The following is a 12629-nucleotide window of genomic DNA, read 5'->3' as shown; positions in this document are numbered from 1 at the left end:
ATCAACATTGATCTGACCCTCACAGTATTTTCACACAAAAGCCCACTCCTGGTTAGCGTTCTTCACTTCAGCACCATCTCCGAGGTGGGGAAAGCTGTGTTGTTGTTGCTATGGTTAAACAACCGGGAGTCATAAACTCTTGCCAATCTACTACTACAGATCACCCAGGGATCTACTGGTAGATCCCAACCTATAGTCTAATCCCCGGCCCCCACTGTGGAATTTGGGCTGCTCCTTGGCTTGAAAACCTCCAAGCACAGTCGCCCTGGTCTCCCTAAGTTAGAGATTAGCACCTAAGTTAATGGGTTATAGTGGGCCAAATCTACCTCTCCCTCCTCGCTAAGATTCTTGGAACCGTTTGGGGGTGGGGGGATTAGATAAGAGGCAGTGTCACTCACAGATAATACACAACATCCCACCCCTCAATTACTGCAGGCAGGAGTGAGAACCACCAACCTTTTCGCCAGTAGTTTATTCATTTCTTCCATTAGTCCGCCTCCACCACTACTCGTCCTATTGGCATCGCCCTTGGAAGTACCACTGGGACTAGAACCTCCTGAGGCATCCTCTGGCTTTTAAGACAGAAACCAGCATTTTAGATCTGGGCACTAAGGGGGTCCAATTTTGCTGTCTAAGCAGAGAAAGGCGACAAAAAAATCCAAGGCACTAAGGGCAGCTGTCGCTGTCAAGACAACTAGTGGCTGAAACATAATAGGAGGCCACCTGTGAATTTTGTGTGTGTGTGTGTGTGTGTGTGTGTGTGTGTTGCTTTACTAATTAGTTGTCTGCAGGACACGAATCTTCATATTATCTTATTATCATTATTATTTTTAAAGGAAGATTTGTTTGCTGCACTGGTGTGTACATGCACACGTATGAAGTGATATGATACAATGATGTGTGTCTATTTTATAGAGACTGATGACTGAATTCAGTAATAAAAGCACCTTAGTTGTAAACACATCACGTGAACACAAGCCTTACTGAGAGAAGCATAAATTACTTCCATGGAACAGCAGTAATCTGCAGTGTGAATACGACACACATGCATCCACTGTACGGAGTTTATCTTTTAAAAATGGGCTTGCTGATTGGCCTGGGAGTTGCTGAGGGACACAGGGGCAGAAAAACCTGAAGGTGCTATTGCCTGCACACACATCATGTGACTTGAGAGCGACCTGCCATCTAATCCAGAGCTATGCATGCTGAGTTGGGTAGGCAGCCTCATTCACTCAGAACAAGACATCCATGCTAACACTCCGCCAGGACATTAGTGTACTGGGTTCTAAACTCCACCGTGAAGTATTAATAAGGGCAATACCCATCTTGGGGAAGATAGGGCTTGACAACCTGGGAAGTTAGCACAGCCAGGAGAAAGAAAACTCTGATTCTAAACCTCTGCCACCTTGTGGGACATCTTTGGGAGAAGAGAAGGCTCAGGAGTTAGAAAGGTAAAAGGGACCCCTGACCATTAGGTCCAGTCGTGACTGACTCTGGGGTTGCGGCGCTCATCTCGCTTTATTGGCCGAGGGAGCCGGCATACAGCTTCCGGGTCATGTGGCCAGCATGACTAAGCCGCTTCTGGCGAACCAGAGCAGCGCACGGAAATGCCATTTACCTTCCCGCCAGAGTGGTACCCATTTATCTACTTGCACTCTGACGTGCTTTCGAACTGCTAGGTTGGCAGGAGCATGGACCGAGCAACGGGAGCTCACCCCGTCGCAGGGATTTGAACCGTCGACCTTCTGATCGGCAGATCCAGAGTGGAGTCTCTAAGACGGTTGAATGGAGCCTTTTATGCCTCTTTCCAGCAACTCCTGCAGCCAAGCTGATACTAAACACATTGCCCTGCTTTCCACTGGACCACATCAGCGAGGCCGAGAGGGAGGTCTTGTCATCTGGGCAGCCCAGGACCTCCATACACACTGCCCAGTCTTGCGTCCTGGAGAGGTCACTTTGGTGCCACTAACACAGTAGTTTGACTTTACCCACAGAGGTGCACTCCACTGTCTCTCGAGACAGATGGATGACAACAACAACCCATCTGGAACACCAAAGAATTTAGTGTTGGTGGAGTGAGTGCTGCATATTTTGTGTCAGGATTATGCCTTGGCAAAAGGGAGGGTGCCCCTATAAAGTGGCGTAGCGTGGGGGGTGCAGGGGGGGCCGGCCGCACTGGGCACAACATCTGGGGGTTAGGGTTAGGGGGCGCAAATCCACGGGTTAGGGGGCGCAAATTACTTGCCTTGCCCCGGGTACTGACAACCCACGCTACGCCACTGCCCCTATAATATCTGCCCTAAGATGGAAGGCTAAAGCTGAGAGACAGGGGTAGTGAGCAGCTTGCTTCAGCAGAGCTAGGATTTGAAACTGGGTTCCTGGTCTAAACTCTATGCCACCACGGCCACCACCACCACCACCAGCAGCAGCAGCAGCAGCAGCCCTCATTACTTACCCGTTGTACTCTCCTTAGTTTGGCACCAGCCAGAGCTGCCGCTAGTCCCGACACGGACCCGTCGTCAGTGCCGGACCCTCCACCGCCTACTGGCAACGGGGGCGGCGGGGGTGGCACAGTGCCGGAAGGGGGAGGAGGCGGGGGAGGAGGCGGAGGAGGACCACCAGAGGAAGTGGGTATCCCAGCCGAGGGGTGGCCTGGTGGAAGGACGGGGCCTGGAACATAAAAGAACAATAATTCAGAAATCACATGGTGCTCCACCCCGCACACTTCTTGTCCCCCTTTCCTTAAACGTTGCTCATGTCAAAGTAGACAGGAGACACCGAATTTCTCAGGTTCCCATGATCCACCCAGCAAGCAGCATACAGTCATACCTCGAGTTGAATGTGCTTCGGGTTGAGCACGTTCAAGTTGTGCTCCGCAGCATCCCGGAAGTAACGGAGCGCATTACTTCTGGGTTTCGCCGCTCGCGCATGTGCTTAAAATGACGTCACGCGCATGTGCGGAAGCGGCGAAACACGACCTGCACACACGCAGACGTCCCGAGGTACCACTGTACGTCAAATGCCCCTTGGGGAACAGTTTGGGTCCTGAGCAAGCAAATATCCACAGATTTTCTACAGGGGCAAATGCAGCCGCCCTTCAAGATAGTCACAGCCAAAGCCCACTCAAAGACACCCCGCCTTACAATAATCTTATAATTATACAATATAATAATCAGGGATGCATCACAACAATCAGTGTTGATCCCTGTGCATTGCCTTTCAGCCAGAGCTACTATTTTCTGTGCAATTATTATTATTATTATTATTATTATTATTATTTATTAGAGTTTGGACTTGATATCCTGCCTTTCACTCTCCTTAAGGAATCTCCAAGCGGCTAACATTCTCCTTTCCCTTCCTCCCCCACAACAAACACTCTGTGAGGTGAGTGGGGCTGAGAGACTTCAGAGAAGTGTGACTGGCCCAAGGTCACCCAGCAGCTGCATGTGGAGGAGCAGGGAAGCGAACCCGGTTCACCAGATTACGGGTCCACCGCTCTTAACCACTACACTACACTATCTGTCTATTACTCTTCATCCACAGATTTCTTAGACAAATGATTTGGACCACTCCAATATCTTCTTTCAGAGTGACTTAAGTTGTGTTTTCCATAATATGTAACAGAACTTGCACACCATTCTCGTAAAACTGAAGCACATTGTCTTTTCAGTGCTCTGAACGCTTAGCTTTGGAACATATAATGGCTAAAAAGCTCCCCTTTCATGCTGATTGGGTGGATCTAGGACGCTGGAGATAGGGACCCTGCTGCAGAAATAGTAAGGGGGTCTTCAACCCACCATGACCTCGGCCAATACACCACTGATCTTCTCTCTCCCCATCCCTTAGTCACCAGTCGGCAACTCTTTCCCCAGGGTTCAGATCCCAGGCGTCTGCCATGCTTTGGGTCATTCAAATGGTATTGCAATAAAGTAGAATATACGTAATAAAAGAAGCAATAAAATATAATTTTAAAAATTCACTATGAATATTTCGTGAGATGGATATGCCCCAACTCCCCTCGTCAACAACAAATCAACATACACATCACCTGCGGACCATAGTTTGGGAATCCTTGATCTAGACAGAAATCACTGAAAGATACATTCACACAAAACTCTCCCAATAAAGTAGATTCCACAAATTTTATAGGCAGCTAAACCTGTTCTCTTGTTTAAATATTTGTAGCCTTGAGAGGTTTCTGCATTTCACCCTGGGCCACAACTGAACTTGGCCACTGCGAAAAAGACACATCTGGACAGATATTTGGGGTCGATACATTTTTATGTTCTAACGTATATGCAAAAATGTCCCAGCATCACACTTAACTTTACATTATTCCAAACTTGTAAACGTCCACCCGTTCTGTCATCTTTGGCAAATCAAAATTGCTTCCCAGCCACCAGGTTGGGACACTTAGAAAGATGTTATTTATTTTTAAAAAGTATACCACTTCATATAATTTTTTTTTAAAAAATCCTTGACTGTTCCTTGACATAAACCAATTAAGAATGGGCACTCAGTAAAAGTTTATGAATAACTAGATTAGAAACCCAAGATAAAAGCAAAACTATCTATCTATCATCTATCTATGTCACAACTAAAACAGGATAGTGTACAAAAACAAAGAATTAAAAAGTTAAGGTTGGGCAAAGTTTCCATGAAAGTTTGGGCAAACACTCATTTATAGGTGTTTAAAAATAAATACTGCCTCCATCTTGTGAATTACCTGGGGGAGGTGGGTGCTGCATTATGGCTTGGAGATAAAAGCCCACCCTTTAGCTTCTTCTTGTGATTACCAGTGCTTTTTTTCCTGGCGGTACACAACGGTACGCAGTACCAGCGCCTTTTCGAAGGATAAGGAGGCGGGAAGGCTCTCAGGTGCTCTCAGAGCATCATGCCTTCTTCCCTGAGCTGGGCAAATGTTCCCCAGGTTTGGGGAAGGAAGCATGAGGCTCTTACAGAATCCTGGAGTTGCGCTGCCTCCTTCCCAAAGCCCGCGAGCCCGTGTCCTGGCAGAATGTTGGACGGTAGGACCCAAGGTGAAAATAAGGCATACACAGTCAGTGAGTACAGAAAAAAGGTATGGTCATTTACTTAACAGGCATCATGTAAGAACTATATAGCAAGGTCTTAATGAAGTTCCTTCTGGTAGACATGTAGTGATTCTACATGTAATTGTTTTCCCTGGCCCCTAGGAAATTTTGCGCCCAGGGCAGCCACCCAGAGTACCAGCACCTCCCCCCCCCCCCGAAGCAAAGCACTGGTGACTACTTTTCCTATGCATTTTTGTGCTAACCTGTTCATCCATAAACAATATCATTCTGTGCCTATAATTTGAGTCCTCAGGGCTTATATTAAGAAAGAGCGTCTCCACCCCCATCGTTCAGCCCGGACACTGAGGTCCAGCTTCAAGGGCCTTCTGGTGGTTCCCTCACCGCGAGAAGTGAAGATACAGGGAACCAAGCAGAGGGCCTTCTTGGTGGTGGCGCCCGCCCTGTGAAACACCCTCCCATCAGATGTCAAGAAATAAACAACTACCTGACTTTTAGAAAACCTCTGAAGGCAGCCCTGTTCAGGGAAGTTTTTAATGTTTGATGTTTTATCATGTTTTTAATATTCTATTGGGAGCCGCCCAGAGTGGCTGAGGAAACCCAGCCAGAAGGGCGGGGTATAAATAAATGATGATGATGATGAAATTAACAGGTGCTGCCTCTGAGAAGGGCCAATTCTGTGCTGCCCTTTGACAATCAATTGGTCATGGAACAACCAGCAGGGGTCTCCTTCATCAGGTCTTACTATGATGAGCTAATGCAGCCGGACACGGAGCAATGGATCCAAACTACAAGAAAGAAGATTCCACCTAAACATTAGGAAGAACTTCCTGACAGTAAGAGCTGTTCGACAGTGGAATTTGCTGCCAAGGAGTGTGGTGGAGTCTCCTTCTTTGGAGGTCTTTAAGCAGAGGCTTGACAACCATATGTCAGGAGTGCTCGGATGGTGTTTCCTGCTTGGCAGGGGGTTGGACTCGATGGCCCTTGTGGTCTCTTCCAACTCTATGATTCTATGATTCAGCCGCTGACTAACCTTGCTCTCAGAAGTTCTTTTACTCATGTGTGCATTCTCTGCCTTCCCCTCCCCAAAAATTCCTTATCATACAATTAGGTTAATTTCTAACCTGTCTACAGCTTTGTTTCTGTCACTTAAATCACACTGCTCTCTAAAACCACCAAAGTGTTTGATATTCCTCTTAATTTGGGGTTGTCTTCCAGTCCGTAACCTCCGTTCAAGCCCACAACGAAAAAGCGAAGTAGATCTACAACTCAGCGGATTTCAGAATTCTCCAAATGAGAACTCCTGCTCTCTTTATCCCCTCCCCCCAATGAGTTTAGCCTTTTAGCCAGGCTGCCTGTGAAGCTACCTTATGCATACCCCTTGAAGCATGTTGCTTCTTTTATGAGAATTATTATTAGTATTATTTATTCAATTTATATACCTCCCTTTATCAAAAGATCCCAGGGCAGTGTACAACATTAAAAACACATCACAGAACATCGATGATAAAAAAAACATAATAAGAAGCATACTGACAGACAGCCTAATACAGTGGTGCCCCGCAAGACGAATGCCTCGCAAGACGGAAAACCCGCAAGACGAAAAGACTCGCGGAACGGATTCTTTTCGTCTTGCGAGGCACCACTGTAATAAAATAGTCATCCTAATAACAGCCCTCTCCCCCACACTTTCACAGGCCATAGATTATTTAATAGCCAAAGGCCCAGATAAAGAGGAATGTTTTTGCCTGGTGCCCAAAGACATGTGATGATGGTGCCAGGCGAGCCTCTCTGGCGAGAGCATTCCACAATCAGGGAGCCACCACAGAAAAGGCCTGTTCTCTTGTTGCCTCCCTCCAAACCTCTCTGGAGTGGGGGGACATAAAGAAAGTGCCTCAGATGACAAGCACAGGGTCACACCAGAACTGAAACAGAGCATTGCCACAAATGAAAGCACTGCTTCGGATGTGCTTTGCCTTCCCTGCCCGCTAGGAAAAGAAGACTTCCCTTCCAATTCTGCAACTCAAACTGCCCACCTTCCCTCAATATTTCAGTAGCCCTTTTCTGTGGCATAAAAGGGGCTGCTGCAGATCCAGAGCCCTAAGCTAAACAGAGCCACTACGTAGCATTTATAGATTGCTTTAGGCTGTTCAAAATGCTCAGTCATCTCAGTACAGTGGTACCTCGGGTTACATACGCTTCAGGTTACACACTCCGCTAACCCAGAAATAGTGCTTCAGGTTAAGAACTTTGCTTCAGGATAAGAACAGAAATCGTGCTCCGGCGGCGTGGCGGCAGCAGGAGGCCCCATTATATAAAGTGGCGCTTCAGGTTAAAAACAGTTTCAGGTTAAGAACAGACCTCCAGAACGAATTAAATACTTAACCCGAGGTACCACTGTAATTCCTACACCAACCTTGTAAGGGAGGTCAGTACCGTTAACTGTATAATGCAGATGGTGGCTTGCCTGAGGCCACCTAGCTACTTCCCAGCAAAGCTAAGAGTTGAACCTCAAACTTTGTTGATTACGGTTTGTGCTCTCCGCTGGCACATTGCACTAAAGTCCTCCCTCAGCCTATGAGACTTCTGTACAGGCAATCCGTTAACACAGTGGTTCTCAAAAGGTGTGGTGGCAGGAGAGTGTGGCAATTGCGGCAGGAAGATTCAAGGCCAATCAAAGAAACATTTCTACATTTCAGTGTAGTATAGTATAGTATCAAAACATTTTTTATTTGCCAAATATGGATAGATATCTTTTCAAAATGAAAGCAGGAGAATCAAGCGTGCAAGAATGGTAACTGTTTTTATGTAACTTCATTGTCTTATTACTTTCTGGATGCCCCATGGCTACATTATAAAATAGTTGTGTTCTGTGTTCTAATCAGCCACTGCTAGGAGTTGCTCCTTTTTGTTTTCCGACGTATTTCCTTTCAATAAAAAAAAATCAGGGTGGCGCGATTTTATTCTGGCACAGGGCAGTGGCGTAGCGTGGGGGGTGCAGGGGGGGCCGGCCGCACCGGGCGCAATATCTGGGGGTTAGGGTTAGGGGGCGCAAATCCATGGGTTAGGGGGCTCAAATCCACGGGTTAGGGTGTGCAAATTACTTGCCTTGCCCCGGGTGCTGACAACCCACGCTACGCCACTGGCACAGGGGAAAAACTTTGAGAACCACTGAATTAACATATGCTAACTGGGGAGGGGGCGCGGTCTGCCTCCCTTACGTCAGCACTCCCTGTTCTCTCACTGAATGTGCTTTAAAAAAAATCTTTTGCAAATTTTAGTTTTTTGTCTCTGGCCTGAAAAAGGTTCTACACTATACTAGTTATGCATGTAGTTCTCTGGGATATAACATCTTTATTGGGGAGCCTATACCCTCCAGATGTTGATGGGACTCCCTATTCCCATAATTCCTGACTGCAGATCATGCTTGTTGTTGTTTAGTCGTGTCCGACTCTTCGTGACCCCATGGACCAGAACACGCCAGGCACTCCTGTCTTCCACTGCCTCCCGCAGTTTGGTCAGATTCATGCTAACTGGGCCCAATGAGAATCAAACAACACCTAGAGAGTTCCAGGTTTTTGCCACCTCTGTCCTGCACCTTCCACAAGCACTTAAGCATGCTCTTGAAAGTCTGGTCAAAAAATTGGGCTTATAACCTACTGCTTAAAACCTAAAGGTGTCGCCTAAATAGAAATCAATGCAATTCTTTCAAACCAAGTACTTACTGAAGTGGGAAATGGTTGATGAAGTCATGTAAGGAAGGTTCCTCTTGGACAAATTCACCTCAGATACAGCGGCGTAATAAGGAACAAAGTGTGAGATGGATGGATAGAGCTGGTGTGGAGAATGAGGCGAATGTTGCGGGGGGCGGGGGAAAGCCTGGATGTAAGACCCCGCTGGGTCGGCTATGACAGGCAGATGCGAAACAGGCACGGCTTCCAAGTACGAGAAATAGGACTCGTCTGTTCTCTTTACCTGGGTCCTAGAGGAGCTTGGAGGAATTTGCGTGGCAAAAGGTCCGTCGCGGTGGCCGTTTCGACCTAGCTGAGGTACGTTTGCGGAGGTGTCTTGGACCACGGTATCTGTGGGCCCCCGCATCCTGCCGCTTTGGGCAGGGAGGAGAGGGAGGACCACTGGAATATGGGGCTGCAAGAACAGACCCTTTTGTACGGGGGGCGTCAGGGTCACGGGTGGGGAGGGAGGCTGAGGGGAATAGGAGAGAGAGGAGCGCCTGGTGGGCTGAGGAGGGGCGAAGGGGTAATGGGAAGCCGGGGCAGGTGGCGGGGATAAAGAGATGTGCTTGGTGCTTCGTGTCACAGTCCTGTAGCCTGGCCAGGCCGGAGGGATGGAGGAAGCTGGAGATGGAGAGAACTCTGAGGCAGAAGGTCGGTGGCAGTGCAGAGGGGGTTCCCTGGGCCCCTGAGGGGGCTTGAAAGAGGCTTTGCCCACAGGGTCAGGGAGAGGAGAAGATGCCGACGAGATAACTTTGGCGTAAGGAGGTGGAGGCGGGACAGCGCCCGTGGAAGTGGAAGCATTGTAGTTACTGTAGTCAGGAGGAGGAGACTGGCAGTGGAAGGGGGAAGAAGACACTTTTATCTGAAGGGTGGAAACTAAAAATAACAGAAAAGGAAAAGGGGGGGGGGGAGGAGAAAGAATAAGATGGTTTGGAACGGAGGAACGACAGATGGCACCATGGTTAGAAAGACTGGGTACAGGGGGAAGGAGGAATTAAATCAAAAACAAATCAAAACAAAGCCAAAACTTAATAAAGATTAGTACAGGTATAGGTTTTAAGGATGCCCAAACAAAGCCAGGACAGTTAAACACCAACACGCCACAAAGCACTGGCCTTCCTCTGGGCCATGCCTGTTTGCTATAACGTAGAAGACGGAACAAAACACAGCCACTCCAGCCTTTCCTTTTGCATCCCATGCCATTTAAGCCGAAGAAGATTTCTAATCCTGCGGTGTGAAAACACCTTGCAGAAAAACGAAGAGCAACCAAATCCCAGAGCACAATGAGCTACGTTTCGACGTCAGCTGCACTTGCGCAGTTGCCATCCCTCTTTGTACCTCCCGTGTCTGACTGAAATGTTTTCAAGCCACAGGATAATTGCAGCAATACTCAACAGGCCATACCGTTTCCAGGGAGCAGGTGAAAGTTAAGGGAGGCAAGCAGGGGAAAGGCGAGGCCTGCGTTGCTTACAAAAGCTGGATACGTGCCTGTGGTAGAGGTTCTTCTTTCCAGAGATTCCTGGCGCTGCTGCTGCTCCATGGCTTGCCTAAAACAAAGGGGAATAAGGAAAAACAAATCAAGTTTTAGTTTCTAATGTGCATTTGACCAGACACTTTGGCTTTGTTTGCGCTGGGTATAGTTTGTTGGGGGGGGGGGAGGGATGATGCCCACAAAACAGCTTTCTTGCGGCACTGTTCATTTATTACAATCTACAGTGGTGCCTCGCAAGACAAAAAGAATCCATTCCGCGAGTCTTTTCGTCTTGCGGTTTTTTCGTCTTGCGAAGCAAGCCCATTAGTGGATTAGCGCTATTAGCGCTATTGACAGTATAAGGGCTAAAAACGGCTTTTTAAGGCTTAAGGGATTAGCGGTTTTGCTGCTAAAATGCTTTTAGCAGCTTAGCGCTTCAGAAAAAGGGGTTTTGGAGTGAAAAAAAATCGCAAGATTTTCGTCAATTTTCATCTTGCGAAGCAAGCCCATAGGGAAATTCGTCTTGCGAAGCGGCTCTGCAAACGGAAAACCCTTTCGTCTTGCGGGTTTTCTGTCTTGCGAGGCATTCGTCTTGCGGGGCACCACTGTACTATGTATTCTGGAATGTTGTTTGCCTGTTTACTATATGTGGAACACCCTTTAATGGACTGTAACCCAATTTTGCATGATGGTGGCTGATTTCAAGGAGTAGGTTTCTCTCTATGTTGGGCACCATTTTGAATCAAAATGGCGGACTGAACCTTTCAAAACCGCATTGAATTTTTGTTGTTATTATTGTTTTCTTAGGTTTTCCAAGCAATGCCAGGTACAAGGCTACTAGGTATTTATAGCCGGCATTCAGCATACAAATCATCGCAAGGAGGATTTATTCAGCGGAAACCCTAAACTGCATTTTAAAAAGGAACTGCAATGAACAATATTGTATCTACCTTTTAAAAAGTCGGGTCCTTCCCTCAGGGAAATTTGAATGGCCCTGTGGCAGAAAGGGGACAGTCAAGCTAGAACAGGCTGCAGGGCAGTCTTTGACAAGGTTCCTCTCCAGGTAGGTGCACCTTTTGTTACTCTTAGTAGGGTATAGAAGTAGAAAGCTGTTTCTACTCACAGTACCCCTCATGGAAACGTGATGTCATCCAGGGGAAAGTGAAGCACGCTTTAAATTCAACAGGTTTCAATCGGATTTCAATGGCATGCCAGCAAGCTCAACCTTTGCTGAACTGGGTATTATAGGCCTAAGATCCCTAGTGAAGGCTGGTTTTATGGGATAAATTGTTACCTATTAGGATTTAATACCTGCAGTGCCATTTGGCTTTCTGGCTCAAGAGCAACAGCATATTGCAGCTGGGGGTGGTTGTTTGCTTAAGCCCTACTTCTAAGGACCTAGTATTTGTACTTCATTTCCTTCTCCCCTCAGGGACAGAAAAACTACAGTCATACCTCGGGTTACAGACAATTCAGGTTGCGTTTTTTCGGGTTGCAGACCACCGAAACCTGGAAGTATCAGAACGGGTTACTTCCGGGATTCGGCGGTCGTGCATGCTTTGTGCATGCGTGTAAGCGCCAAATTGCAACCCAGACGTGCCGCTGTGGGTTGCGACCGTGCATCCCGCACAGATCACGTTCGCAACCTGGGTGTCCACTGTATTACCATGCTCTTGGAGAAGCCAGAAACTGCTTAGTTAGGATCCCGTATTCAAGATCCCTGTCTATGATCTGTCTTTCTGGTTTTTCATCTGAAAATACAAGAGCTGTTGTTGGCAAAAATGCGAAGGCTAACTATCTGTGTGAAATGGCTTTCAGCAACATAAATAATCTTAGCCTCAAATGTAATCGTTTCCTAATCGTATTTCCCAAAATATTCCTCCATAAGTGGATCTCAGGTATAGGAAGCAACACCTGTTTTGTGGAACATGTAACTGCTTCCGCAGTGCAGGTATAGCAAGAAAATATAGCTTGGTCCCCCCCCCCCCCCAAAGGACTATTCCTCAGGAACTATTTCCTTCACATCCTTTTACTATTGGCTTCAGGGCTGGAAAAGTAGCAGGTATACCAGCATCATTCTCATGCGATGGAACCATAGCCTTTTAAAGGAGCATGTAGTTTCGAGGAATTCCCACCAGAGGGCCTTTCAGATCAAAACTGCCTTGGAGATTTGCTACTTGCATTTATAATTTGTGCTCTCTTTGGTAGCACACTTGTTTGAGCTAACATATGAGCAATGCACTAACAAAGCAATTCTTTGCAGGGCTACTCAGAAGTAAGCCCTGCTGAATTGCATCCCCTTCTACACACACTTACCTGGAAATAAGCCTTACTTCTGAGTACACATGCGTAGGGCTGCACTGTAAATCTAAT

General features: G+C 47.2%; 1 protein-coding gene and 1 long non-coding RNA gene across 29 annotated transcripts in view; both read right to left on the bottom strand.

The window, feature by feature from the left end:
- EVL (Enah/Vasp-like) overlaps positions 1-12629 on the bottom strand; it is a 150838-nt gene that overhangs the window by 10477 nt on the left and 127732 nt on the right. For 16 of the 28 annotated variants that reach the window (XM_083435681.1, XM_083435655.1, XM_083435656.1 and 13 more), the window contains 4 exons: positions 10274-10332; positions 8777-9661; positions 2456-2670; positions 457-572 (listed from right to left, as the gene is read on the bottom strand). In XM_083435681.1, the coding sequence (XP_083291807.1) occupies positions 457-572; positions 2456-2670; positions 8777-9661; positions 10274-10332 (1275 nt within the window). The remainder of the gene's footprint in view (positions 1-456; positions 573-2455; positions 2671-8776; positions 9662-10273; positions 10333-12629) is intronic. The other 12 variants (XM_083435670.1, XM_083435672.1, XM_083435673.1 and 9 more) reach the window with 1 other exon arrangement.
- On the bottom strand, positions 6706-8770 carry LOC310677754. Its single transcript, XR_014511404.1, has 3 exons — positions 8190-8770; positions 7447-8016; positions 6706-7218 (listed from the first exon to the last, which is right to left on the bottom strand). It is a non-coding gene; the product is annotated as an uncharacterized lncRNA (long non-coding RNA).

This window comes from Podarcis tiliguerta (genome assembly GCF_965153285.1).
Source record: "Podarcis tiliguerta genome assembly, chromosome: 1".
Classification (NCBI taxonomy): Eukaryota; Metazoa; Chordata; class Lepidosauria; order Squamata; family Lacertidae; genus Podarcis; species Podarcis tiliguerta.
The sequence above is the reverse complement of the archived record's forward strand: the minus strand, read 5'-3'. Positions and strand labels throughout refer to the sequence as shown.